Genomic DNA, 26,230 nt, shown 5'->3' with positions numbered 1-26,230 from the left:
TGCCCCTCGCTCGACCACGTAGAGGCTTTCCCCGCCGCTTAGCCCAGGTGGGCCGTCGCCTTGCAACGCCCCCCTGAGCTCCACGGGGGCTCCACGGAAACCAGGGGTGCAGACGCTGCTTGGCAACCTTCACCCCGAATAAACCACGCAGGGGGGGTGTCCCGTGTAGCACAGGAGAGATGCGGCTTCGTCACACTTCTCAGTAGCAAGAACTCATCCTGCACCCTTGGGATGGTGCTGAGCATCCTCGGGATGGTGCTGAGCACCCTCGGGATGGTGCTCGGGATGGCATCCCGAGGTTGCTCAGCACCATCCCGAGGGTGCTCAGCACCATCCCGAGGCTGCAGGATCCATCTGGGGACATTGCTCGGGACAAAGGGACGCTGTTCCCTCGGGATGTCCATCCACCAACACGGAATTCTTGGCTGCTGGGTGGCCGGAGCCCCCACGGAGAGACCAAATGTTGGATTTTTGGGGATTATCTCCAAACACCGGAATTTTGAGGCAGCAAAACGCAATCTTTTATTTCCCATGGAATGTTTGCAATTCCAGCAGCGCCACACGGGAAGAAATCCACGTCTGGCACTGCCGCAGCTCCGGAGGAGGGATCCCAGTACCTGATCCCAGCGATCCCTGTGATCCCAGTACCCGATCCCTGTGATCCCAGTATCCGATCCCAATGATTCCAATGATCCCTGTGACCCCAGTACCTGATCCAAATGATCTCCGTGTTCCCAATTATGCCGGTACCTGATCCCTGTGATCCTGGTACCAGAGCCAAATGGTCCCTGTGATCCCAATGATCCCAGCACCCAATCCCTGTTATCCCTGCAGCCAATCCCTGCAGGAATCGCAGTTTTACTCCCAAACCCCCAATTTCCCCCCCAAAAAAGAATTCCCTGGATGCCCAATGACATTCCCGCTTCCCGGCATCCCCTCCCAGCCCACGGATCCAGCGCCGGACGGTGCCCACGGCGCTGGGAAGGGACCCTGGGAGCGGAAGGATCCCTGCTGGGCTGGAATCCCTGGAATTCCGGAGCCTGGGGCAGGCTAGATGAGCGGGTAGGAGGCGTAGGTGGCGATGCCGCAGAGGTTGGAGGCGTTCCGGGCCATCCGGATGTACCCCGCGTCTCCGAACTGCACGCCCCAGCTTTGGGAACAGTGGAAACACACGGGGAAAGCTCAGCCCTGGTTCCTGCAGGCACGGGGATCCGGGGATCCACGGAAAACCCCTCGGAAATCAGGAATTCCCGCTGCCCCAAGTGCCAAATCCGCAGGGATTTGGGCAGCTCCGAGCAGAAACTCGTGGAATTATGGAGCGGAGTGGGTTGGAAAGGACTTTATGGATCATCATTCCAGCCCTTCCATGGGCCAAGAACACCTGGAGAAGGCCCTGAGGGACAAGGGGGGAGTCTGGGGCTGTCCAGGGCTGGGAGTTGCACTCTGATCCTTGTGGGTCCCTTCCAGGCGGGAATTTTCCAGGATTCCCCGCGGATTCCCGGGGTTTACCTGTTCTTCACCAGCCAATATTCCTTGTTTTCCAGGGAGCCGTATCCCACCACCAGCACGCCGTGGTTCACCTCCTGCGAGCACTGCGGGTCGTCAAACACCCCTGCGGAAGGAGAAAACCTGGAATTCCACCCCATCCCGGCCTCCCCCCGGGAATTCACCCCCGACTTCCCCAATCCCTCCCGACTCCCGGTGCCCCCGAGCCCTCACCGGAGCGGTACAGGAAGAAGCCGGGCCGGGTGGCGTCGATGGCCACGGCCACGGGGCCCACGGTGGCCACGGCGTCCCTGAGCGCGGCCTCGTCGCCCTGGGGCAGCTCCAGGAAGCGGGAGCAGGAGGCGGCGCGGGCCGAGGCGTTGTAGCGGCACGTCCCGTTCTGCCGGGAAACGGGAATGAGCCGGCGGGACCCGGCAGCGCTCCCAGAGCCACGTCCGGACCCGAGCTTTTCGTTTCCCTCAGGATTCCCACGAATTTTCCCTCTAAAACATCGCTCCAGCCCCATCCTGGGGTTGGTTCCCCTTCCCAATCCCAGCTAAATCCAGCACAAGCCTCCATCCTCATCGTCCCCTTCCCTGGAGCCTCCATCCTCATCCTCCCTATCCACAGACCCTTCCCATTCCCTCCGGAGCCCGGGACCAGCAGCTTTTCCCTCTGCAGCTCCACGTTTGGAGGGTTAAATCCCACTTTTTCCTGGATGGAGCTGCTGTTGCTCTGACCCATTTCCCAGGATCGTGTTTTCAGGAAGCTCCTGACCCATTTTTCCCTGTTGCCTAAGAAATGGTGAAATAACCAGGTAGGAATTCCAGCTCCTGGTCCAGTCACTCCCAAAAATAATAACAATAATAACAATAATAACAATAAAATAATGCCAAAGCTCCCGGGGTGGGTTTGGATCCGGAGCAAAGGTGTCGCCAGGAAAGCGGGGAAAGGGGGGATTGGATGGGAGAGGAGGAAGGAAAAGAGGAACGGAGCTGTCTCCAGGTGTTTTCCTGGAAAAGAGGATTCCCAAGCGCCTCCCGGTCCCACCTGGGCCGTGTAGGGATAGGACTCCTCGGACTCGATGCCGCCGTTGTCGATGATGTACTGGAACGCCTCTGTCATGAAGCCGCCGGCGCAGCCCTTGTTCCCGTACATCCCGGAGCAATCCACCAGGTTCTGGGCGCTCAGGGACACCAAATTCCCGGTTTTCAGCTTCACCTGCGCTTCCAGCGCTCCCACGGCGCTGAAGGCCCAGCAGGATCCGCAGGCGCCCTGGGAAGAGGCCGGGAGAGGCTCGGGAGCCGGCCCGGGGAGCAGCGGGAGGCTCCCGGGGCGAGGCTCACCTGGTTCTTCACCTCGGTCACGCAGCCCTTGTCCCGCCAGTCCAGCGCCTCCGGGACGTCCCGGGCCGGCCGGAACCGGGCTTGGAGCGCAGAATTCCCGCGGGGACGGGGACGGAGCTGGAGCCCCGTCAGCGAAGCCGCCACCTCCTCGCTGGTCTGGTGGGGGAAAAGAAAATGCAGCAGGGGATTCCTGCTCTCTGTGAATCCCAGCTGAGGCCGTGGGGGGCAGAGGGGGAATTCTGAGGTGGAAAAGTCGGGTTTGGGGGACCCTCAGTGCCTTGGTTTTCTGTCTGATTTCCAGATTTTCATCAGGAAAGGGAAAGCTCAGCTCCAGCTCCCCAAATCCCTGGAAGCTGGGCTGTTAAACCCCCCCAGACTTTGGGACACAGGACAGGGATGAGCCATAAATACCCCAAATGACCGGGACAGCTCCGTGTGCCCCAAATGCCTCCCCAAGGGGTTCCGTCCTCCCAGAACTCCGGAGCAGCCGGGACGGGCTGGGGGGGATGTCGGGAGTTCTCCCACCCCGGAGCCAGCGATATCCCGGTTCAGCCGCCCTCGGGGGGATTCCCGAGGGCTGGAATCCCGCACCCACCATGTCTCCCAGGTGGTTCATTGCCAGCGTGTAGGAGCGGAGCCCCAGGGAGTGCTCCAGGTTGTGGAGCGTCACCAGCCACAGGTTCTTCTCCCACGTCAGGCGACGGACAGAATCCTCCTGGAATTCCAGAGGGGCCCTGTGAGAGCCAGGACGGCCCCTCCGGAGCCATCCCGCCCCAGTTCATCCCAGTAAAGGCTGCTGGGAGCCCCAGCTGGATCATCCCCGGGGACCGGCCGTGCTTGGAAGCGCCGCCGGATCTTTTCCGGTTGGTGGTGACCCCACGGGAGAGCCCCAGGAAATCCTGGGGTATTCCCAGGACACCCCGGCATCCCTGGGACACCCCCAGCTCCCCCCTGTGACATTCCCATGATGTTCCCACCTGGGGCTGATATTCCTTCCCGTAGGTTTTTTTCCAGAGCTCCCAGTGCCGGTGGAGCGCGGGGTCGGGGTGTCCCAGTGCCAGCGCCAGCAGGGCCAGGAGGGCGGCGGGAGCCAGCAGCTCCATCCCGGGATTCGCAGCGGGAGCGCCGGGAGCCGAGGGCTCGGAGCCGGGATTGACCCCTCGGTGACGAATCCGGTCTGGGCAGGGAGGTGACAACACCCCGGTGACCTGCTGGTGCCACCGGCCCGCCCGGACACGCATCCCAAAATTCCCCGGAGGGGAGAATCCGGGAGCCGGCCCCGTGTCCGTGTGGACAGGCCGGGACACATCGGAGCCACCCTGGCCTGGGGAACGCTCCCGGCACAATCCATGCCCAAAAATCCCCAAATTCCCTGGTTTTATCCGCCCGCTGCCCCCCAACAATCCCACAGCGGAGCTCTGGGATAGGCCAGACCCCAAATCCCCGTAAATCCGCTTGTCCCGGAGTTCCAGTTCCTCAAAGTGCTCCTGGGGGGTGATTAAACACCAAACGCACCCCAATTACCTCCAGGAGCTGCTGCGGGGTTCTGCAGCTCCAGGTGGGGCTGGGGGTGGATCCGGGGCTGGATCCGGAGCGTTCCCAGCGCGGAGCTCCGGGTTTGGGGCGCTCGGTGCCGTGCAGAGAAATCACGAGCCAGGAAATGAGAAAATGAGGAACCGAAACCCCGACCTCGACCTCACTGCAGGGCCGGAGCCTCCGGAAACCACCTGGGGAGGGAGGGAGGGAGGGAGGGGCTCCAGCACCCCAAAAATCCGGGATGGGGCTCCCACGGGAGCGGCTGGAGAGGGGGTCACGCCTCAGGGGGGATTTGGGGAGCTCCGGGTGGGAACGGGGAGAGCTGAGCTCCCACCAGAGCCAAATCCTGGGAAAACATCCCGGTTATTCCCGTTCAGATGGGAAAATGTGGATGGGATGAGGATCCACGCCGGGATCAGAGCAGTGTGGGAAGCGGGAGACACGGATATTCCCAGTTATTCCCGTTAAACCGCGGACACAAAAGGTTTATCCATGTGGAATTCCCAAGTGAGCCCAGCTGGAGCATCCCAAGGGTCCCCACAAGGGACAGGAGGATTTGTCCCACCCCAGGGTGGTGCTGGCACCGCCTGCACCCGCATTCCTCAGGAATGGTGGGAAGGTTTGGGAAGGGATGGAGCAGGGACACCTCCCCTCAGCCACAAGTTCCCTGGATAACCCCTTCCCTTGCAGGGAAGGAATTCCTTCCCCAGATCCCCAAATCCCGTTATCCCTGCAGCCAAGAACCAGAAGTGACCCGTTTTGGGTATTTTATCCAAAATTTATTGGTGGGAAGCGGAGGGGGCTACAGGGACTGGGCGGAATTCCCGTCTCCGTGGCATCCCGGCTCGCTCAGTGCTGCTTCCGCCGGAACGAGCAGCCTGCGGGGAACAAACAGAAAACCTGGGAATGCTGCAGGGTCTCTGGATCCACCTGGGAAAGGGAATTCCAGGTCTCCCAACACAGGTTTTGGGGGATTTTGCTGCTGAGGGCTCCCAAAACAGACACAACTCCAACACCCCCCACCACCCACCAGAATTCCAAAACTCTCCTGAGGGGGAAACCACGGGCTCCATGAGCCCCCTGCCCCAAGGAGAAACCTCCAGCCCCCTCCAGAGGAACCCACAACCTCCCCACACCCCACCCCGGGGTCCCAGATCCCCCGAAGCCCCTCCCCGGCTGCACAGGGAGCAGCCCCCAGCCCTCCATGGCACCCACCCTCGGTGAGCCGGGCCTTGCCCCCCGTGGGCTGGCACAGCACCGTGGAGCAGCCCACGCACAGCACCACGGTCTGGGCATGGCTGAACACCGTGGTGATCTTGTAGCAGCCTGCGGGGACAGCGGAGTCACCGGGGGGACACGGGCAGCGGCACCGCGACACCCCGAGAGAGGAACGGGGACCCCGGGCCAGGAACGGGGATCCCGGGACGGGAACGGGGACCCCGGGCCAGGAACGGGGATCCCGGGACGGGAACGGGGATCGCGGGACAGGAACGGGGATCCCGGGACAGGAACGGGGATCCCGGGCCAGGAACGGGGACCCCGGGCCAGGAACGGGGACCCCGGGACAGGAACGGGGATCGCGGGACAGGAACGGGGACCCCGGGACAGGAACGGGGACCCCGGGACAGGAACGGGGACCCCGGGACAGGAACGGGGACCCCGGGACAGGAACGGGGACCCCGGGCCACCGGCGGGGACACGGAGGGAGAGCCCGGTGGGACACGGGGAAACACGTGGAGGGACCCCGGGACGCCGGGAAGGGCAGCGGGAGAGCGCGGACAAGAGCGGGACACACGAAGGGACACGAAGGGACACGGGGAGGGGCCCTGGAGGGCCCTCGGTGCCCACCGGGGCACTTGACGTCCATGAAGTAGGAGTTGGGGCTCTGCACCAGCCGCTTCTTCTTGTGCTTGCGCTTCTCCTCCTCGGGAGACGGGTGCAACAGGTCCTTGGCGAGCTGCGGGGACACGGCGGGCACACGGCGATGGGTCAGTCCCGGAGACACCGCGATCGCTCCCGTCCCCCCACCTCCGTCCCCTCACGCCTCTGCCGCCATCTTGGGGCGCCCCCTTCCCGCTGCTCGGCCCCAGCGCCCCGATCGCCCCGCGCCCCGCCGCCCCCCCGCGCCCTCCCCAAGCCCTCCCGCCCCTCGCCGGCCCCGCCGGGCGCGGTCCCGCGGCGCTCCCGGGGCCGGCGGCGCCCGGGCAGGGTCGGGCCGCACCCACGGGCATGGCGGCGGCGGCGGGAGGGGCCGGAAAGGGACGGGCGCAGCCCCGCAGCGCCATTTCCGCTTCAAGGCGGCCCCAGGGCCGGAAGTGGGGCGGTGCCATCTTTGGACCGGGGTGGTGACGCCATGTTGGGAAGGTCGCTCCCTCAGCCGTGTAAAAACACTAAAAACGGGCGTTACAGTTTCCGTCACCTTGGGGACGGCCTCCCTCATTCCCGCCCCGTTTCAATTGTCGGAATTTGGGAAGGTGCCGCATTCTCGGGGTGGTCGTTTGTGTTTCCCCCATTTTGAGAAGGTTTTTTTCTGTTGCCGCCCTCTTGGGGAGGCCGCTGCGCTCCCGCCATTTTTGGAAGGTCCTTGAGCAGCTGCCATCTCGGGAAGGTCGCGCTCGCGCCATTTGGGGGGCGTCATATCGGATTCGTGACGTCATACCGCCCCCGGGGTGACGTAACCGGGGCGTGGCGTCACGGCGGGGGGCGGGGCCGCAGCCAGGCCCCGCCCGGGGGGGCCGGGCCGGTCCCGGTGGCGGCGGGCGGTGGCGGGGGCCATGGCCAAGGCCTACGACCACCTCTTCAAGCTGCTGCTGATCGGGGACAGCGGCGTGGGCAAGACTTGCCTCGTCATCCGCTTCGCCGAGGACAACTTCAGCAGCACCTACATCTCCACCATCGGTGAGTGGGACCCCGGGACGCCCCCGGGACCCGCCCCCGGGATCCCCCCCAGCTGGGACCCACCGGGTTTCACCGGGACTCCTCAACCCGGGATCCCCCAATGGGACCCTCCCAACCTGGGACCCTCCGAGACCCCTCCCGGGACCCTCCAGTGGGACCCTCCCCAACTGGGAACCACCGGGATTCACCGGGACCTCCCAACGGGACCCACCGGGATTGTCCGGGACCCCCGCTCTGGAATCCCCATCCTAGGAAACCTCCGGGACCCCCCAGCCGGGATTCACCGGGTCCCCCTCTCTCTGAAATCCTCCGGGACCCCTCCCGGAACCCTCCACCCGGGACCCACCGGGATTTACCGGGATTTACCGGGATTTACCGGGATCCCCATCCTGGCGCTCAGCAGGAGCCCCCATCCCAAATCCCCCGGGAGCGCTCACCCCACCCTGGAACTCAGCAGAACCCCCCCACCGGGACCCCACCGGGACCCCGGTTCTTCCCGGGATCCTCCATCCCGGAACGCCCCGGGATTCCCGTGCCAGAACGCCCCTCCCGGATTTGGCCCCCCCTTTCCCGGGGAGCCAGATGGTTACCGGGCGCCGGGACGGCGGCACTGGGAGCACCGGGAGCACCGGGAGCACCGGGAGCACCGGGAGCACCGGGAGCACTGGGAGCACCGGGAGCACCGGGACGGGACCGGTTCTGCTCCCCCCGCTCCCAGTGCCCCCCTCCCTCTTCCCCAGGGATCGACTTCAAGATCCGCACTGTGGACATCGATGGGAAGAAGATCAAGCTGCAGGTCTGGTGAGTTGGGGGTGGGGGGCGTCAGGGGAGGGTGGGAAACCCCCGAATTCCCCCCAAAATCCCCAAAACCGCCCCCATTTCCGCAGGGACACGGCGGGACAGGAGCGCTTCAAAACCATCACCACGGCCTATTACCGCGGAGCCGTGGTACGGGGAGGGGGCTGCAGCCCGGGGGGGAGGCCCGGGGGGCTCGGACCCCACCCCAAAACCGCGGGCAGGGGGTCCCGGCCCCCCCCTGAGCCCGGATTCCCCCAGGGCATCGTCCTGGTGTACGACATCACGGACGAGAAATCCTTCGAGAACATCCAGAACTGGATGAAAAGCATCAAGGAGGTGGGTGTGGAGATTCCGGGGGTGCGGCGGGGTCGGGCGAGGGTCGCGAGGGTCCCGCCCGTGTTTTTCCCCCTCCCCAGAACGCCTCGGCCGGGGTCGAGCGGCTCCTCCTGGGCAACAAGTGCGACATGGAGGGGAGGCGGAAAGTGCAGCGGGACGCGGCCGAGAAGGTGGGAGTGGGCTCGGGAGGAGCCTGGGGGGCTCGGGGAGCCTGGGGGGCTCTGTGGGGCTGGGGAGTCTGGAGGAGTCCTGGGGGGCTCTGGAGGGGTCCATGGGGTGGGAATGTGGGGGCTCCGTGGGAGCGGGGCTGTCTGTGGGGCTGGGGGGGGGGTCACAGGAGGTTTGGGGCTTCCTGGGATTTGGGGTGGGGGGTCGCAGGGGGCTGGAGGGGCTCGGTGGGGATCACAGGGGGGTCGCGGTCCCTCAGCTGGCGAAGGAGCACGGGATTCGCTTCTTCGAGACCAGCGCCAAGTCCAGCGAGAACGTGGAGGAGGTGAGGAGGGGTGGCGGGGCGGGGGGACTGCACCCCCGGGGTTGGGGGTCCCTCCCACGGGGGGTCCCCGATCCCCTGAGCAGCCCCTGTCCCCCCCAGGCTTTCCGCACGCTGGCTCGGGACATCCTGCACAAATCCTTCCGGAAAGCCGTGAGTGGGGCCGGGATTGGGGAGGGGGCGCAGGAGAGGGACCCCCTGCGCCCCCCTGACCCCCCGCTCTCTTGGCAGCCCCCCGGCAGCAGCAGCAGGGCCCTGCTGGAGCCCGGGACCCCCCGAAAGGCCGGCGGGAGATGCTCGCTGGGATAGGGGCCGCGACCTCCCCGAGACCCCCGGGGCAGCGCAGGCGCCTCCCCGGAGGGATCTGGGGGGGATCTGGGGGGGATTTGGGGCTGCCCCCCCTTCTCTCCTCGTGCCATAAAGCCCCGCTGTGCCTTCTCCCGGCTCCGCTGTCTCTTTGAGGGGGGTTTGGAGGGGCGGGACCGGGACCGGGACCGGGACCGGGACCGGGACCAGGATCGGGATCAGGATCGGGATCTGGATCGGGGTCAGCGTCGGGATCTGGATCGGGATCGGGATCGGGACCGGGACCGGGACCAGGATCGGGATCGGGATCAGGATCGGGATCTGGATCGGGGTCAGCGTCGGGATCTGGATCGGGACCGGGACCGGGACCGGGACCGGGACCGGGATGGGGACGAGCGCCATCAAGTCCGCGCCCAAGCCACGCCCACACCAGGGCCACGCCCCCAGCTCATCCGCATACGCGCACCCCTAATTAAACATAACCACGCCCCTAATTAAACATAATCACGCCCCTGGTTTTAATTAAGCCCCGCCCCTCGTTCCCATTGGCTGCCCCGCCAGGCCCCGCCCGTCGCTTCCCGGCACCTCCGGCACTTCCGACATGGCGGCGCCGCCGTCGCGGCGGGGCCGGGCCCGGTAGTTCCCGGTAGTTCCCGGTAGTTCCCGGAAGTTCCCGGAAGTTCCCGGAAGTTCCCGGAGGATCGCGGGCCTTCCTGGGGGTTTCCGGCGGATCCCGGCGCCCCGATGGGGCCCGGCGGCCTCACGGTGCTGCTGGCGGTGCTGAGCGCGGTGCCGGGCGGGCTGCGGTGAGCGGGGACCGGGGGAGACCGGCGGGTGGGAGCGGCGGGCCCGGTGCGGGGCCCTCACGGCAGCTCCTCTGTGCCCACAGCCCGGCGGCGGCGGCGGCGGCGAGCGAGGAGCGGCCTGGTGAGGAGGGCCGGGCCGGTACCGGGGGGTCACAGCGGGGTCCGGGGGGCCCAGATCTGATCCCGGGGGCTCAGACCGGGATGGATCCGGGGCTGGGGGGCTGGAGACGGAGGGGGGTGCCCGGTAGCGGGCTCTGGGGCTCTGTCCCGGCCGCTGTCCCCTGACCCGGTGTCCCCAGCGAGCCCCGCGGTGGCCACGCCGTGCTGGCGAGTGGAGCAGTTCGTGGTTGCCCAGGAGTGCTCGCGGTGCTCCGGGTTCCAGATGGTGAGTGCGGGTCCCCGGGGGGGTTGGGGTCACCCCGGGGGTCTCGCCCTGACCGAGCCCTCCGTCCCCCCGATGGGCAGAAAACGATCCCGGCCTGCGGCCCCACCGGCTTCATCGAGAAGATCAACTGCGCCTCGTCCCACCGGGATGAGTACAAGAGGTGGGAGCGGGGCTGGGAATTCCCGGGGAGCGGGGCTGGGAATTCCCGGGGATCAGGGCTGAGAATTCCCGGGGAGCGGGGCTGAGAATTCCCGGGGATCAGGGCTGAGAATTCCCGGGGATCAGGGCTGAGAATTCCCGGGGAGCGGGGCTGAGAATTTCTGGGGATCGGGGCCGGCAATTCCCGGGGATCGGGGCCGGCAATTCCCGGAGATCGGGGCTGGGAATTCCCGGGGATCGGGGCCGGCAATTCCCGGGGATCGGGGCCGGCAATTCCCGGGGATCGGGGCCGGCAATTCCCAGGGGAATCTGCTCCGCAGCTGCCGCTCGGCCGCGCTGGAGGCTCAGCGGTTCTGGCACTTCGTGGGCTCCGCTCTGGGGGTGGCGGCGGCGGCGGCGGCGCTCGTGGTGCTGCGGCAGCGGGTGCTGGACCGGCGGGCGCTGGAGAAGGTCCGCAAACAGATCGAGTCCATTTAGCCAGAGGCTCCCGAGGGGTTGGAGCCGGGAATTCCGCTCGCCCGGGGCGGCGGGAGGAGGAGCAGCCTCTGCCTTGCTGCCCAGACTTGGAATCCTGCTGGGATCTGCCTTGGGAGAGCATCCGAGGGATCCCCCGGAGCGGGATGTGGAATAAATCCTGGTCACTGCTCCCGGAGTGACGCAGTGTTCCTCCCTTGGGGGGAATCCCTATCCCCCCCAGCACTGGGATCTGCTCTGGGATCATCCTGGGCATCCCCAGGGCCCCACTCCAGATGTGGGATGAGAGGGATGTGGAATAAATCCTGGTCATCGTTCCTGGAGTGATGCTGTGTTTGTTTTTTGGGGGGATCTACCCTGGGAGCCCACCCCGGGAGCAGAATGTGGAATAAATTCTGATTAATGTCGCTGGAGCTGCAAGTGCGGGTTTATTCTGGAGTGTTCCCCCCATTCTGAGGACTCCCGGTCACATCTCATCCCCACGTCCCCGTGTCCCTGTCCCCACGTCCTGCCTGGAGGAATTGGTCTCTGGATCCCCCTGGGGGGCAGGAATCCCATCCCCGGGTCCCCCCCCGGCTCCATCCTCCAGACCGGATCCGGGCTCTGTCCCCCACATCCCCGCCGGGAACGGGGATTCTCCGGCCGCTCCCGGCTCCCGCCGCGTCAGGATGTTCCTGGAGATCACTGCGGGAACCGGGAATGGGGTGGGCGGCGCCGGGGCGGGGGGAGCGGTCCCCACCCCGTCCCGGCGCTCCCGTTACCTCCGGTGGGTCCGAGGCCGTCCCGGCTGCCGCCCCCGCGGAACGGGCTGGAGCTGGGGAGCAGGATCAGCCCCAGCGACAGGAACAGGAGCTGGGGGAGGGATGGGAGCCGTGAGCCCCGGAGCGGGGCCGGGAGGCTCCCGAGAGCGTCCCGGAGGTGCCGTACCAGGACACAGGTGCCGGTCTGGGCGGGCTTGGCGGACGTTTCCTTGACGAGCGCCTGGAGCTGCCGCAGGAGGGACCTGCGGGAACGGGGGTCAGCTCCGTGCCCCTCCCGGTGCCCTTTTCCCGGTGCCGCACGCCGGCTTCGGGCTCACCCTGGGTCCCCCCGAGCTCACCCGTTGCTCTTCTCCAGCTCCTGGACCTTTTTCCGCAGCTCCTGGTTCAGTGCCGAGCACGCGGCCGCCCTGCCCGGACAGAGACGGGACAGTGACGGACACCCGGGATAACGGGAACGCCGGGATAACGGGAACGCCGGCCCCACCTGCTCTCCAGCCCGTCCAGGTATTCCTTCTTCCTCCGCCGGCTGTCCTGCGCCGACTGCTTGTTCCGGATCTTCCTCCGCACCTTCTTCAGGAGCCGCTCCTGGGCCTGGGGCACGGAGGGGTCACTCCCGTTCCCCCCCGGTCCCCCCGAGCCCCCGTGTCCCCGCACACACCTGGGTGAGGGGCAGCTCCCCGGGCAGGGTCACCCCCTCCTGCGCCAGCAGCCGCTTCTCCTCCTCCGTCAGCCGGAGCTGCGGGACAGGGATGGACTGGGGGGTCTGGGGAGAACCGGGGGGCCCGGGGATGAACCGGGGGGTCTGGGGATGAACCGGGGGGTCTGGGGAGAACCGGGGGGCCCGGGGATGAACCGGGGGGTGCAGGGACCCACCGTGGCCAGGGGCTCGGGTCTCGGGGCCAGCTCGATGCCGGGGAACAGCGAGGGGTACAGGGGAGTGCTGTGGTCACAGACCACCTCCAGCAGCACCGGGGAGGGCCCGTCGGGCCGGGGGGGCTCCGGGCCGGTGCCGAGGCCGCAGGCGATGTCGGGGTTCACCGTGAGCCCCAGCAGCTCCTCGGCTCCGCTGCCCTGCGGGGGTACCGGGACATGTGGCGGGGATCCCCGGGACATCCCGGTGTCCCCGTGGGGGTCCTGCCCACCCGCGCCCCTCCCACCACCACTCACATCATCCTCCGGGAGCGTCAGGGTCTGGAAGCCCAGCACCGGCACCGGGAGCGAGGGGGGATCCGGGAAGAGCCCGTCCAGCTCCCGGAGCTCCGGTGCCTCCATAGGGAATCCCTGGGGACCCCCCCGCGGGATCCCTCCTGCCCTGAGGCCCGGGAACGAACCCCCTGCGCCCCCTCCTCGGAGTTCCCCGGTCTCCACCGCGGTCCCCGGTAGTGCCGCCGCCTCCGCCCGGTGCCGGCGCTGGGCACCAGGATCTCCGGGATCCCGGGGAATCCAGCCAAGTCCCGCCCCGTGCCGGGAAGGGCCGGGATCATCCCTTCCCCAGCGGGGCTCGGGGCTCCGGCCGCCCCACCGGGGCACCAGGGGCAGCGGGGAGGGTGCGGCTGCCCCGGTACCGAGTCCGGGAGGGTCTCGCGGGGGAACCGGGAACGGGGCCGGGCCTGGGGCAGCACCTCTGCGGCCGCCGGTGGCTCTGGACCGGAGCCGGTGCCCCCCGCACCCCCAGTAACGGAGTTCGGGTGTGGAGGAACGGGGGGATCTTCCCGGTAACGGGGTCCAAGGGGGGACACGGAGGATTCCCCCGCCCCGCCCGGCCGAGCCGACACGTGCGCGCTCCCGGGGCCGCGGGGCCGCGCGGGCCCCCGCTCGCTCCCCATTGGCTGCGGTGCACGTCAATCACTGAGGCCAGAGGGGATCCCGCGTCACTATTGGCTGTGTGGCGGCGGCGGCCCCGCCCCCCGGAGTTCCCGGGACGCGGTTGGGATGCGGCGGGCGGTGAGTGCGGGGGAACGGGGGGAGCGGGGGGGGCCCCGGCCTCCGACCCCGCCCTCCGTCCCTGTCCGCGATCCCCATTTCCATCCCAGCCCCGGAAAAGCCCATCCCTGACTGCCGGTCCCTATTTCCCGATTCCCGGGTCTCGATCCCGGTCCCGGTTCTTGATCGTGCTCCCGGTCCGGTCCTTGATCCCGATTGCGGTCGTGGTCCCCGGTCGCGGTCCTTGATCTCTAACTGGGTCCCCAGTTCCCCATCCCAGTTCCGGAAAAAACAGTTCCCGATCCCGGTCCTTGATTCCGGTCCCGATCCTTGTTCCCACTCCCGGTCCCTCCCCGCCGCCCTGTCCGTGCCCCGGGGCCCCGGGCGGGGGGGACTCGGTGTCGGGTGAGTCACCGGGGCCGGGGGGCGGCTCTGACCGGCCCGTCCCGTTTCAGCCCCACTTCCCGGGGATGCGCAGCGGGGCTCGGAGCTTCCCCGGCGGCGGGCGCTGAGCTCCGGGAGCGCGATGGACACCGGGCTCGGGGCCGCGCTGGCCTGGAGCCCCGGGGCGGCCGCGCAGCCCCCGCCCGGGCTGGGGGTGAAGTTGGGGTCTCTGGTGCTGCTGCTGCTGCTGCCCCTCGCCTGCGGCCTGGCGCCCCTCTGGTGCTTCCGGCAGCCCCCCGGTACCGGGCTCTGGGGGGCTTGGGGGGTCTCAGGGGTTCGGGCGGTCCCGGGGAGTGCGGGACTCGGGGGTTCAGAGGGCTCTGGGGAGGCTGGGGGGCTCTCAGGGATTTGGGGGTGTCTGAGGGGTTTTGGGGGATCGTGGAGTCGGGGGAGTCTGAGGTAGTGGGGGGGTCGTGGGTATCTGGGGGGGTTCCGGGGGCTCTTGGAGTTTGGGGGTCGCAGAGTTCCCCGGGAGTCTGGAGGTGTCCCGAGGGTCTGGAACAGGCTGGGACCACACTGTCCCCACCTCAGGGCTGTCCCCAAGGGGCCTGTCAGGGTGCAGGGGGGGCTCTTTGGGGTCTCAGTCCCCCAAATTCCCCCCCAGACCCCCGCAGCCCCATGCTGAGCCTCGTGAGCTGCTTCTCCGGTGGTGTTTTCATGGGCACCTTCCTGCTCGACCTCCTGCCTGACTACCTGGGCAGCATCGCTGCGGCACTGGAGGGGCTGCGCATCACGGTGAGACCCCCGGGGTGCCAGCAGGGGCCTGTCCCTGTCCCCACGGGTGTCCCTGTCCCCGGGGACAGGCTGGAGGGGAGGGGAGGGATGGACAGTGAGAATGGGACCAGCACAGAGGATGGACAGTGCAGGGGAACAGGGAACGGGGTGCTGGGGGGAGGATGAGGATGGGGAAGGACAGGGCAGCTGGGACAACAGAGAAGGGACAGTGGAGGCAGGGACAGCAGGGCCAGACCGGTGCCGGTGGAGCAGCCGGAACTGTGACAGCGTCCCTGGAGCTGCCGGGAGCCCCTTGCGGCCCACATGACTCATGGAAAGATCCTCTGTCCGCTCACAGCTTCCCCTTCCCCACTGACCCCGTCCCCTGCCCGCAGCTGCAGTTCCCTCTGCCGGAGTTCATCCTGGCCATGGGCTTTTTCCTGGTGCTGGTGCTGGAGCAGGTGACGCTGGCGCAGCGGGAGCTGTCGGAGCCGCCCGAGGAGTCGCGGGCGCTGCTGCCCAACGGCTCCATCCAGGCGGCGGTGGCCGGGGGCTCGCTGGGCTCGCCGGTGCCGGTGCCCGGCGGTCCCGGGGCGCTGCGGGCCGGGGCGCTGGCGCTGGCGCTGGCGCTGCACGCGGTGCTGGAGGGGCTGGCGCTGGGGCTGCGCGAGGGCGACGCGGCCGCGCTGCGGGTGCTGCTGGCCCTGCTGCTGCACAAGGGCGCCGTGGCCTTCGGGCTCTCGCTGGAGCTGCTGCGGAGCCGCCTGCGCCCGCCCGCCGTGGCCTCGTGCCTCGTGCTGCTGGCCCTCATGTCCCCGCTGGGCGTCGGGGTGGGCACGGCGCTGGCGGCGGGCGCGGGGCCGCGGCAGCGCCTGTGCCGGGCCGTGCTCCAGGGGCTGGCGGCCGGCACCTTCCTCTTCGTCACCTTCCTGGAGATCCTGCCCCAGGAGCTGGGGGTGCCCCAAAACCGCATCCCCAAGGTCATCCTGATCCTCGCCGGCTTCGCGCTGGTCAGCGCCATCCTCTTCGTCAAGGGATGAGATCCGCCAGCCCTGGAGGATCCCAAGGAATTCGTGTGCCCCCGCTGCGTCCTTTTTTCCCAAGTGCCAAAGTGCCTCTCCCGTCTCTGTGCCTCAGTTTCCCTGTCTAAACTATCCTCTTTCTCAAGGGGAGACAGTGCCTGCCCTGGGATCCCCCATTTTCTCTCCTGGACACACCCGTGGAATTCCTATCCCACCCTGCATCCCCTTTTCTGACGTGCCAAAGTGCCTCTCTCAGCGCTGTGCCTCAGTTTCCCCATCTGCACAAGGGACCGGTGCTGTGACCCCCCCCCTCAGGACCCCGGGAGGGGGTGAGTGTCCCCCCCCATAACCGCAAGTGCCTTTACGGACTCCCCCGGGTTTGGGGGTGTCGGATGAAGCAAATAAATGACTGAACCCCAAAGCGCTGCCTCTGCCTGGGGAGGGCGGGATGGAATTTGGGGAGTGCGTCGTGGTGTCCCCATGTGGGCTGGGGGAGTCTGGTTCTCCCCACTTTCGGGTGTCGTGTGTGTTCCCAGGCGTGGGGCGGGGGTCACCCCGCTGTGGGCCCCAAAGCCCCCCCATTTCAGAGCCCCCCATCCCCGTACCCCCCGATAGCCTCAGGCCACGCCCCCTCCACCGACCACGCCCCTCCACTGGCCACTCCTCCTGCATAACTCACCCCTCCTCCATAACCCACTCCTCCTCCATACCCCACCCCTCCTCCATAACCCACTCCTCTTCCATAACCCACCCCTCCTCCATAACCCACTCCTCTTCCATACCCCACCCCTCCATACCCCACCCCACCCCTCCATAACCCACCCCTCCATAACCCACCCCTTCTCCACTGGCCACGCCTCCCCGCCCCGCCCCTGTCCCCTCGCGGCGTCCTCCGGGACTTGTAGTCTCCACCTCCCCCCCCACCCAGCACCCCCTAACCCGGCGCCTCCATCTCCCAGTGCTCCCCGCGCGGCCCCCGCACGCTCCGCTGGGAGCCGTAGTCCAGACACGCAGAACCCGCGGTTGTTGGCCCTGCCCGTCGAACTACAGATCCCGACGTGCGGCGCGCGGCGGCGGCGGCGGAGCGGTGGAGCGGGGAAGATGGCGGCGGCGGGCGCGGGGGCCGGGCCCGGGCCCGGCGCGGGACCCTCGGCCGGCGCCGGTGCGTCCAACCCGCGCAAGTTCAGCGAGAAGATCGCACTGCAGAAGCAGCGGCAGGCGGAGGAGACCGCGGCCTTCGAGGAGGTGATGATGGAGATCTGCTCCACACGGGTGAGGACGGGCCGCCGCGCCGGATGCGCCGCGGGGCACGGGGGGGCCGGGGCGGAGGGGCCGTGAGGGGCTGGGGGCGACCGAGGCTGAGGGGGTGGGGGCCCGGGAGAATCGTGAGGGGCCGAGGGAGGTCTGGAGGAGATGGCGGGGGCCGTGATTTAGGGGGTCGCGAAAGGACGGGGGGGGCGAGGGTGTGGGGGGCCGGAGGGGTCGTGAGGGGATGGGGGCGCCTGTGGAGGATTTGGGGAGGGGGTTAGAGGGAACAAGGGAGGCTGCGGAGATGTTGGGGGGAGTTTGAGGGGTCAAGGGGTGCTCTGAAGAATTTGGGTCGGGGGTAGAAGGGTCCAGGGGGGCTCTGAAGGGGTTGGAGGGGGCTGCGGGGGTTTTGGGGAGGGGGTTGGAGGAGTCCCGGTGGATCCCGGTGGATCCCGGTGGATCCCGGTGGATCCCGGCGTGTCCCTCGTGCCGGCGCCGCTTCCGAGCGCAGCTCCCGGAATTGGGGTGGGAAAAGGATCCCCGATCCCTCGGATCCCACCCCGCGTCCCCTCCGCGGAGCTCCGGGCTCTGTCCCTGTCCCCGGGGAGCCTCGGGATCCTCCCCGGGCTCTGCGGGACCCGGCGGATGCTTCGGAGCCTGGGAAAGGCGGGGATCCCGGGATGCGATCCGGGATAACTCCAGCTCGGCAGCTCCCCGAGGGCTGCTCGGACGGGTCTCGGGAATGCTCCGGGAAAGCGTCGGGAGGATTCCCGGTCGGGAATTGCCTCCCGAAACCTGTGCGAATTCCGTGTCCGTGGTCGCGGGGTTTGGTGGAATTTGGTTCTTTCCAGCAAAACTGCAGGATGGAGGAGCGAGGATGTAGAGTGGGGAATCTGGGGAGACACGGAGAGGCAGTTCCAGGGCATGGGGGCAGCTGTGTCCCTGGGAAGATCCAAGGATACCCAGCAGAGCTTTAAAAACCGGGAATTCTTGTGTTGGGAAGCCCCGTGGCTCCCGGGTCTGCTGGGAGCCGGGATGTCACTGGCGCAGTGACAGGAACATCCTTGGAGAGTTTGGGGATGGGCTGGAGCTTTCTGTCCGTTCCTGGGGAGTTCAGGAATGGGGTGGAGCATCCATGGAGAGTTTGGGAATGGGCTGGATCCTCCGCCGTGCTTCCATCCCCAGGGATTTTGGGAATGGGCCGGAGCCTCTGCCGTGTTTGCAGAGCAAACAGCTGGTTAATGTGCAGCAGGGGGAGCGGGGCTCTCCTGATCCCTGCCTGGAATCATTCCTCTGGGAATTCATTCCCTGATCTCTGCCTGGGCTGGTTCCTCCGGGATCTGTTCCCCGTGTGTGGGATCCGCAGCCCCCCGAGCTTTGCTCCGTGGTTCCTGGAGTTTTTCCCAGCTGTTTCTGGGCTGCTCCCGGATTCTGGGCTCCCGCAGGGATCCTGGCTCGGAGCTCGGAGCGCGATCCCAAGACCTTAAGCCCCAGCGCAGCTCCGGGCGTTAATCCTGCCAGCTGCTGCCTAAATCTCCTGGTTTTTGGGTTTTTTCCCTTGTTTTCTCCTCTGGATCTGGATTTCTATTGTTTTATGCTCAGGAATTTGACGTTTCCCGTTTCTCAGCTGTTTTTTGGGCTTCAGCTTCTCTTTCCCTGGGGCTTCTCCAGGCGCTGAGGACCAACAGCTCTTGGATCTACTCAGGGACCCCCAGCTCTGAAGGGAGAGGGGATTCCCGTGGGTTGAGCTCAGGATTGGGGTGTGGGTTTGATCAGGGGAGCTCTGCTCTGTCAGGACGGGGGTTTTGGGCCATCCCCTGGTGCTGGAGGGCTCCGTTCCCTGTCCCGGGATGAGGCCCCTGCCCGGGAGTGCGGGATCCCGGCTCTGCAGTGTTTTCCTGGGATCCCGTTATCTCCCGCTGCGCTTTGCTGTGGCTCCTTCCCCCGGCCTTGAGTCCCGCTCCGCGCTGCAATCTCCGGGGTGGCCTTGGTGTGGATGAGGTGCCTGCTGGAAAATCCCTCCGGATCCGCGGGGATGGGCTGGCCCCGGGACAGGGGGAACGCGGGGCTGCCGGGCGGAGCCTCTGCTCCAGGAATGTGGAACAGGGATTCCCTCCCCGGAATCCTGACCCTCATCCATCCTGCTCCGGAGCGCCCGTGGGTGTGGGAAGGGGCCGGATCCAACGTGTCCCCCGGGGATCACCGTGGGAAGGGGAGCCTGGGTGTCCCACGGGGCTGTGAGGGGCAGTTCGAGGACACCCCAAGGCCCCCCTGACGTGTCCCCCGTGTCCCCCCAGCTGCAGGCGCAGAAGCTGCGGCTGGCCCACAGCCGGGGGCCGTTCTACAGCGGCTCCCTGCCCAACGTCAACCAGATCGGCACCGGCGTTCCCGAATTCCAGGTGACTCCAGGGGGGGGATCGGGGGCCTGCCGGTGTCCAGGGCAGGATGGGGACAAGGGGATGTTCCCGAATCCCTTCACCCGCTGCCACTTGTGGCACTTAAGGGTGAGCTGGTCCTGAGCCCATTTCCCGGGTGGGCTCACCCCCTCCCCGCAGGGTCCGTCGCCGCTGGATTCCACGCGGAGCACGCGGCACCACGGGCTGGTGGAGCGCGTCCAGCGGGACCCGCGCCGGATGATGTCCCCCCTGCGCCGCTACGTCCGGCAGATATCCTTTATCCCGTGTCCCCAGCGCCGTCCCGGCGCTCCCGCCCTTCCCGCGGGGTTCGGGAGCCCCCAGCTCTCGGTGTGGCCCTTAACGCGCCCCCCACATCGACAGCTCTCCCTACGGACCCACGTACCTGTCGCCTCCGCCTGAGCCCAGCTGGAGGAGGTAACTCCCTGAATTCCCTGGATCCCGGCTGCCCCTTCCCATCCCCGAGGTTTGGGAGTGGGAGAGGCTCCGGCACGGGCACCAGTCCTGGGAACTGGGATGGGGCAGAGGGAAGTGCTGGGAGAGGGAAGCTCCGGCCTCTCAGATTCCGGGATTGTCCCATGAAGTGGGGGTTTGGGGAGGAATTCCGTCCAGGAGGAGGGATCTGGCCGAGGGGAATCCCCAGGGACAGGGACAGGGACAGGTGAGAAATCCAAGCTGCAGCTCCTGCCCGCAGTGTCTCTGTCCCAGTACGGGGGGTGACAGCCGTGTCCCTGTCCCCATCCCATCTCCCTGCCACTGCCAGCCCTGCCCTGGCAGGGAATGGGGTCATGGATCACTGAGGGCTCCGTGTCCCCCACCCCATCGCCTCCCCTGATCCCGCTTTCTCCCTCTGCAGGACCATGCCCTGGAGCAATTTCCCGATGGAAAAAGGACATTTATTCCGGCTGCCCTCAGCTCTCAACAGGTGATGGATTGTTTCATTCTGTTTTCTCCCTGTCCCCAAGCCAGGCTCCCGCCTTTCCCTGCGGAGGAAGTGGCCCTGGGGACTCCTGGGGGGGCCCTGGGTCCCCCCCTGGGGAGGAGGTGGCCCCTGACTCCCCCTCGGGGCCCCCTGCTGGAGGGGTCCCTGTCCTCCCCTGTGCCACAGCTGAACAATGTCCCTTTGTCACTCGTCCCAGCTGCCTTTCCCAGCCCTTCCCTGCCCTCCTCCACCTCGAACAGCTCATTGGGAACACCCCGGGTGCCCCCAGCCCCTAAAGGGTCCCCAGGGGGTCCCAGGGGGTGCCATTGTCCCCCCGTGCCAGGGGGAGGTGGAGGAGACGGGAGCAGAGCCCGTCTGGGGGCACGGGGAGAGGGATCCCGGTGGGGAGGGGGCACAGGAACGGCAGGAGGGGCTCAGGGCTGGGGCGGGGGGCTGTCAGTGGGGTGGGCTCAGGGCCGAGCCCGGATCCAGGCGTCTCTCCCCGTTTCCAGGACGAATTCCGACTCGGCGCTGCACACGAGCGTGATGAACCCCGCGCCCCAGGACGCCTACCTGGGCCCCTCGCAGGCCGGGCCGCCCCCCGGCCGCCGCGCCGGTGAGCTCCCCCCGCGCCCCCCGGGGGTCCCGGGGCAGCCCCCTCCCTTCTGAGCCCCCCTGACCCTGCTGCTCCCCCACAGGTTTCCTGGACGGCGACTCGGACAGCAAAGGTGAGCTGGCAGCCAGGTGTGCCCCCAGGTGCTGTGTGTGCGGGGGGCTCTGGTGTTCACCCCCCCGACACTGACCCCTGCCCCCCCTTGCCAGTGTTTCTTTTCCAAGTGCCTCCCATCGAAGAGAACTTCGATGACAACAAGCACTCGCTGAAGCCCTGGGACACCAAGAAGGTGGGTGGGGATGTCCCCCCCCCGTGTCCCCCGGCCCTGCGGCCCGGCCTGGCCTCACTCCTGTGCTTTGATCCCACAGCTCTCGTCCTCCTCGGCCCGGCCGCGCTCCTGCGAGGTCCCGGGAATCCAGTGAGTGCTGCCAGGGGCTGGATGGGGGTCCCGGGGAGGGGCTGGAGGTGGGCAGGGGGATGTTTGGAAGCAGGGGGGTACTGGGGAGGGGCTGGATGGGCAGGGGGACACTGGGGGACACTGGGCAGGGGCTGCTGGGGGAGGCAGCCCCGCTCCCGCCCTGATCCTGTCTCTCCCCGCTCGCCCAGCATATTCCCATCCCCGGATCAACCTGCCAACGTGCCCCTCATGCCCTCGGCCCTCAACACCGGGGGGTCCCTGCCCGACCTGACCACGCTGCACTTCCCGTCCCCTCTGCCCACCCCCCTGGACCCCGAGGAGGCCCCGTACCCCCCCCTGAGCGGGGGCAGCAGCACCTCCAACCTGGCCACCACCATGACCCACCTGGGCATCAGCGGCACCGGCGGCGTCGGGCTGGGCTACGACCCCCCAGGTGAGCCCCGGGGGCACACGGGGGGCCGGGGAGGATCCCCAGGCTGGGAACTCGTGTGGGGGACACACTCCAGCCAGTGTCCAGCAAAGGTGGGGACCCCTGGCCGGTGTGGGGCGACACAAAGCCCCCTCCCACTCCCAGGCGCTGTCCTGGGGTGGCCGTGGCAGCAGTCGGCAGCTCCTGGAATCCCGGTGTGGGATGAAGCCTCAGCAGTCCGGGAGTGGGGTGGGGATGGGGTCTGATGGATTTGGGGGTCCCATGGGGGGGTGTGGGGGGGGAGCCCAGCTCCCACCCTGTCACCCTCCTGCTCCATGGGGTCCAGTGGTGGCGTTGTGGGTCCCATGGGGGCCTGGGGGAGCCCGGCTCTCGTTCCATGGGGTGTGACGGCGTCAGGGGTCTCGCAGGGGTGTGGGAGGAGCCCATCTCCCACCCCGGTGCCCCCTCACGCCGCTGTCCCCCTGCCCGGGGTGTGTGTGTCCGTCCCTGTGTCCGTCTCCATCGTTTTGGTCGCTCCGTCCCCCTCCATCCCCCGGGAGCCCCGGCCGGGCCTCGGGGCTCGGGGCTGTGCCGGGGTAACGGTGCTCTCTGTTTTTGTCCCCACAGGACTCCCCTCACCTCTGCAGAGCTCCCTGAGTAACCCGTCCCTGCAGTCCTCCCTGAGCAATCCCAACCTCCAGGCCTCCCTGCGCAGCCCCTCGCTCCAGGCCTCCCTCAGCAACCCCTCGCTCCAGTCCTCCCACAGCAGCTCCTCCATCCCCTCCTCCCTCTCCAACCAGTCCCTGCCTTCCTCCCTGTCCTCCTCGCTCTCCAACCCCTCGCTGCCCACGTCCCCCCGGAGCCAGCCCCTCCAGTCCTCGCCCAGCAACCCCAGCCTGCCCTCGGGGCTGGGGGGCTCCTTCGCGGCCACCTCGCCCCGCCGGCGGGTCCCGCTCAGCCCCCTGTCCCTGCCCGTGGCCGGCGACTGCAGACGGCAGCACCCCAAACAGTTCTCACCAACAATGTCACCCACATTGTCCTCCATCACCCAGGTACGCATCGTCCCCACGCTCCAGCGCCGCCGCCTCCTCTTCCTCGGCCTCTTCCTTGTTCTTTTCCTCCTCCTTTCACCCTCCTCCTCCTCCTCTCCTTCCTCCTGCTCCTTTTCCACTTCCTTGTCCTCCTCCTTGTCCTCCTCCTTCTTGTCCTCTTCCTCTTCTTCCTTGTTCTGTTCCCCATCCTCCTCCTCCCCTTCCTTGTGTTCCTCCTCTTTGTCTTCTTTTTCTTTTTCTCTTTCTCCTCTTACCCGTCCTTGTCTGCCTTGTCCTTGTCCTGGACCTCTTCTTTCTCCTCTTCCTCGTCTTCATCCTCCTCTTCCTCGTCCTCATCCTCTCTGTCCTGCTTGTCCTCAACCTCCTCGTCCTCGTGCTCCTCTTTCCCCTCCTCCTGCACTCCTCGTCTCGTTTCCATCCTCATCTCACCCACACCCCAGGGCCCCCCTCGCCCCCACCCCTCCCGTGCTCAGGGCCTGTGGGGGGGACCCCCGTGTCCCTCCCGGGCCCCCCCTCCCCTCCCCTCCGAGGGGACCCCGGCCCACCCTGGGTCCGGGTGCAGCCGAGGCCGATTTCGGGGGTCTCAGGGACGGCTCCCGCTGCCGGTGCCGGGGGGGCTGGGGGAGCCCCCCACCCTCGGGGGGCCGGCGCTGACGCCCCCTCCCCGCTGTCTCCGCAGGGCGTCCCCCTGGACACCAGCAAGCTGCCGGCGGAGCAGCGGCTCCCGCCGTACCCCTACGGACAGCCGGGAATGCTGCTGGGCCCCCAGCCCCCCCCGGGGGGGGGGCGCGGGGCCCCTACAACCCCCCCTACGCCCCCGGCACCGCCCTGGGGCAGCCCCTGGCACAGCCCCCCGGAGACTTCGGCCTGGGCAGCGTGAGTGGGGGGCACGGGGGGGCGTGGGGATGGGACTGGGGACGGGATCCCGTCAGGAGGGTCCTTTGGGGGGTGGGCACGGGGCCAGGGGACCCTGCACGGGGATGGAGACCCTCTGGGTGGGTCACCAGGGGAGAGATGGGGACCCTCGGTGGGGGTCTCTCCTCACGTGTCCCTCCCCGCAGCTGGAGCAGTTCGGGATCGGGGAGAGCCCCCCCGGGAACAGCGGAGGGTTCCCCGAGGAGCTGGGGGCCCTGAGTTACCCCCCGAGCGAGGGGGGCTACGAGCCCCCAGGCCTGAACCGCCCAAACCTGAGCAACTGCAGCCGCCACGGCCCCATCCCCAACATCATCTTCACAGGTGGGGGCTCCGTGGGGTGTCCTGGGGGTCCCTGGGCTGTCACAGGTGGGTGGCTGGGCTGGGGGCTCCGTGGGGTGGCACAGGGGGGCACGGGGGAGACGGGCCGGGGGCTGTTTGGGGGAGCTGGGCCGAGGGTTTGGGGTGGTGCCAGGGGGGTCCCAGTTCGGCCTGGGGTCTCCATCCCGGGGCCGTGCTGACCCCCGTGTCCCCCCCGCCCTTCCCCGCAGGCGATTCCCCCCCCGGGCTGTCGAAGGAGATCGCGACGGCGCTGGCGGGGGTCCCGGGCTTCGAGGTGGAGGGGGGGTCCCTGGGGGGGCTGGGGGGGCTGGAGGAGGAGCTGCGCATCGAGCCGCTGACGCTGGACGGGCTGAGCATGCTGAGCGACCCCTGCGCGCTGCTCACCGACCCCGCCGTCGAGGACTCCTTCCGCTCCGACCGGCTCCAGTGAGCCCGGGGGGGCTCCGGGCCCGCGCCCCCCCCGCCATCCCCGGCCCCGGGGCCGCCCCCCGGCCCCGCCGCCCGCTGCGCTCGCGCTGAAACGCCGGGAAAAGCCTGGGAAAAGCCTGGGAAAAGCCTGGGAAAAGCCTGGGAAAAGCGGGCAGGGGGCTCCGGCCGGGCGCTGCCGGCCCCACGGAGCCTCCAAACCGCGGCTGTGGAGGGCTCCGAGCCCCCCAGTTCCCGCTCCGGGAATGCCCCTCGGCCCCAGCGGGCACTGCTGGCCCAGGAAAACTGAGTGGGGAGGGGGCTCCTTCTGCTCCATCCGACTCCAGCGAGGCTGGGGGGGGGGTCCCCAGCACCGCGAGCTCCCCCCTCCAGCCCCCACCGACCCCCGGGGCCGCCTCGGAGCCGGGAAAAGCGGGGAGGGAGAGACAATCCAGGCAACCCCGCCCCAACCAAGCCTGGGGGGTTCCACCCAGCGCCCCTCCCCGAATTCCCGTCCCCAGACCCGACCGGGCACTGTTCTCCTGGGAAAACCCTGGGAAAATTGGGGAGGGGGGCAATGCAGGCACCCCCGGACCCCGGCGGAGGGGTCCCGACCCCCCCGGGCTGGCTGTACATAACCCCGTAGGTAGAGACCCCCGGGGGGGGGGCCGCTTCTGCCTTTACTTTATCATTTTTCCGGCTAATCATCATGTTTAAGGAGAAATCCCGCTCCCCCCCGTATGTACCCCCAGCCCCCCCAAATTACCGGGGACGTGTAGAAAGCACTTGTAACTTTGCCCCCCCCCCAAACTGCCCCCCCGAGGGAGCACGGGGGGGGCCCGTCCGCGGGTGGGGGGCCCTGGGCCCCCCCCGGAGGGAGCCAGAGTGATTTATTATTATTATTATTTTTTAAAATATATTCTATGTTAATTAAATCCTCCCCTGTTGGCGTGTGGTTGATTTTGGGGTGGTTACAGTGGGGGGGGTTCAGCTGCTCCAGCCCCCCCCCCCGTCCCCCAGCGCTGCCTGGGGGCTGGGGTCACGAAGTGGGGAGGGAACAAGGGGGTCCCTTAATGGGGAGGGGGCAAAGGGGTCTCGTTTTGAGGGGAGGGAAATGGGGTCCGCCACGTTCCGTGGGGACTCCTTGAGTTTCCTGGGGAGGGTCGGAGGGGAGTCTGGCAGTTTCTTTGGGGTCCTGGGGGGGATTTCCGGGGTCCGGGGGGGGTTTCGGGGGTCCTGGGGCGGGGCGGTGTCCCCCGGCGGGCACCGCGAGTCCTCCGCGCCGGCAGGGGGCGCTGTCGCGGGCGGGGGCCGGGCGGGCGCGCGGTCGCGGCCCAGCGGAGCCCAGAGACGCGGCCCCGGCCCGGCCCGGCCCGGCCCGCAGGTACCGGGGGAGGCCCGGGGGGTCCGGACCGGGGGTCCCGCGGGGCCGCGGGGGCTGCGGGGCCAAGTCTGGGACCTGCGAGGCCGAGGGCAGGACCCGGGCCGCCTGTGGGGCCGGAGTGGGGGAGTCACCGGGGGGACGCGGGGATGGGGACCCCGCAGTGAGGGGGAGTCACCGGGGCCGACGTGGGGACGGGGAACCCTCCGGAGGCGTCACCCGGAGGGACAC

General features: G+C 68.1%; 7 protein-coding genes across 8 annotated transcripts; 4 read left to right on the top strand and 3 right to left on the bottom strand.

Annotated features, from left to right (window-relative positions):
* Window positions 1-497: 497 nt before the first annotated feature.
* Window positions 498-4,480, bottom strand: LOC102107924 (cathepsin S). The gene is made up of 8 exons (XM_005533650.3): window positions 4,356-4,480; window positions 3,809-4,008; window positions 3,427-3,546; window positions 2,832-2,987; window positions 2,536-2,760; window positions 1,720-1,885; window positions 1,510-1,612; window positions 498-1,150 (listed from the first exon to the last, which is right to left on the bottom strand). The coding sequence occupies exons 2-8, from the start codon at window positions 3,932-3,934 to the stop codon at window positions 1,051-1,053; spliced, it is 996 nt and encodes a 331-aa protein (XP_005533707.1). The 5' UTR covers window positions 3,935-4,008; window positions 4,356-4,480; the 3' UTR covers window positions 498-1,050.
* A 644-nt stretch (window positions 4,481-5,124) lies between these two features.
* On the bottom strand, window positions 5,125-6,741 carry RPS27 (ribosomal protein S27). The gene is made up of 4 exons (XM_005533651.3): window positions 6,593-6,741; window positions 6,216-6,324; window positions 5,583-5,693; window positions 5,125-5,245 (listed from the first exon to the last, which is right to left on the bottom strand). The coding sequence occupies exons 1-4, from the start codon at window positions 6,695-6,697 to the stop codon at window positions 5,217-5,219; spliced, it is 354 nt and encodes a 117-aa protein (XP_005533708.2). The 5' UTR covers window positions 6,698-6,741; the 3' UTR covers window positions 5,125-5,216.
* Window positions 6,742-7,068: 327 nt separating this feature from the next.
* RAB13 (RAB13, member RAS oncogene family) lies at window positions 7,069-9,467 on the top strand. 2 transcript variants are annotated; one of them, XM_088068543.1, is made up of 8 exons: window positions 7,069-7,265; window positions 8,006-8,066; window positions 8,153-8,213; window positions 8,322-8,399; window positions 8,480-8,569; window positions 8,827-8,892; window positions 8,976-9,042; window positions 9,121-9,467. In XM_088068543.1, the coding sequence occupies exons 1-8, from the start codon at window positions 7,142-7,144 to the stop codon at window positions 9,348-9,350; spliced, it is 777 nt and encodes a 258-aa protein (XP_087924669.1). In that variant the 5' UTR covers window positions 7,069-7,141; the 3' UTR covers window positions 9,351-9,467. The 2 variants fall into 2 exon arrangements, with proteins under 2 accessions (XP_087924669.1, XP_005533719.2); XM_005533662.3 differs by having other exon boundaries at window positions 7,075-7,265; window positions 8,992-9,042; window positions 9,121-9,327.
* A 337-nt stretch (window positions 9,468-9,804) lies between these two features.
* Window positions 9,805-11,336, top strand: JTB (jumping translocation breakpoint). Its single transcript, XM_088068544.1, has 5 exons — window positions 9,805-10,001; window positions 10,085-10,122; window positions 10,301-10,386; window positions 10,467-10,546; window positions 10,866-11,336. The coding sequence occupies exons 1-5, from the start codon at window positions 9,940-9,942 to the stop codon at window positions 11,020-11,022; spliced, it is 423 nt and encodes a 140-aa protein (XP_087924670.1). The 5' UTR covers window positions 9,805-9,939; the 3' UTR covers window positions 11,023-11,336.
* Window positions 11,337-11,485: 149 nt separating this feature from the next.
* Window positions 11,486-13,246, bottom strand: CREB3L4 (cAMP responsive element binding protein 3 like 4). Its single transcript, XM_088068550.1, has 7 exons — window positions 12,654-13,246; window positions 12,439-12,516; window positions 12,265-12,371; window positions 12,119-12,187; window positions 11,947-12,022; window positions 11,781-11,871; window positions 11,486-11,703 (listed from the first exon to the last, which is right to left on the bottom strand). The coding sequence occupies exons 1-7, from the start codon at window positions 13,050-13,052 to the stop codon at window positions 11,486-11,488; spliced, it is 1,038 nt and encodes a 345-aa protein (XP_087924676.1). The 5' UTR covers window positions 13,053-13,246.
* Window positions 13,247-13,253: 7 nt separating this feature from the next.
* Window positions 13,254-16,304, top strand: SLC39A1 (solute carrier family 39 member 1). The gene is made up of 4 exons (XM_005533665.3): window positions 13,254-13,724; window positions 14,159-14,386; window positions 14,752-14,882; window positions 15,257-16,304. Exons 2-4 carry the CDS (start codon window positions 14,230-14,232, stop codon window positions 15,899-15,901), a joined length of 933 nt encoding a protein of 310 aa, XP_005533722.1. The 5' UTR covers window positions 13,254-13,724; window positions 14,159-14,229; the 3' UTR covers window positions 15,902-16,304.
* Window positions 16,305-16,984: 680 nt separating this feature from the next.
* CRTC2 (CREB regulated transcription coactivator 2) lies at window positions 16,985-25,494 on the top strand. The gene is given in 15 exon segments (XM_088068526.1): window positions 16,985-17,155; window positions 19,429-19,530; window positions 19,687-19,799; window positions 19,903-19,962; window positions 20,402-20,470; window positions 20,980-21,083; window positions 21,166-21,195; window positions 21,290-21,369; window positions 21,449-21,498; window positions 21,687-21,931; window positions 22,535-22,959; window positions 23,639-23,746; window positions 23,749-23,835; window positions 24,021-24,195; window positions 24,423-25,494. Coding segments are annotated over 15 exon segments (2,040 nt in total). The 3' UTR covers window positions 24,644-25,494.
* Window positions 25,495-26,230: the final 736 nt, after the last annotated feature.

Source organism: Pseudopodoces humilis, chromosome 31 (assembly GCF_049639895.1).
Source record: "Pseudopodoces humilis isolate 2021_Gansu_Grassland_sample_001 chromosome 31, ASM4963989v1, whole genome shotgun sequence".
Lineage (NCBI taxonomy): Eukaryota > Metazoa > Chordata > Aves > Passeriformes > Paridae > Pseudopodoces > Pseudopodoces humilis.
This window is presented reverse-complemented; position numbering and strand designations above follow the sequence as displayed.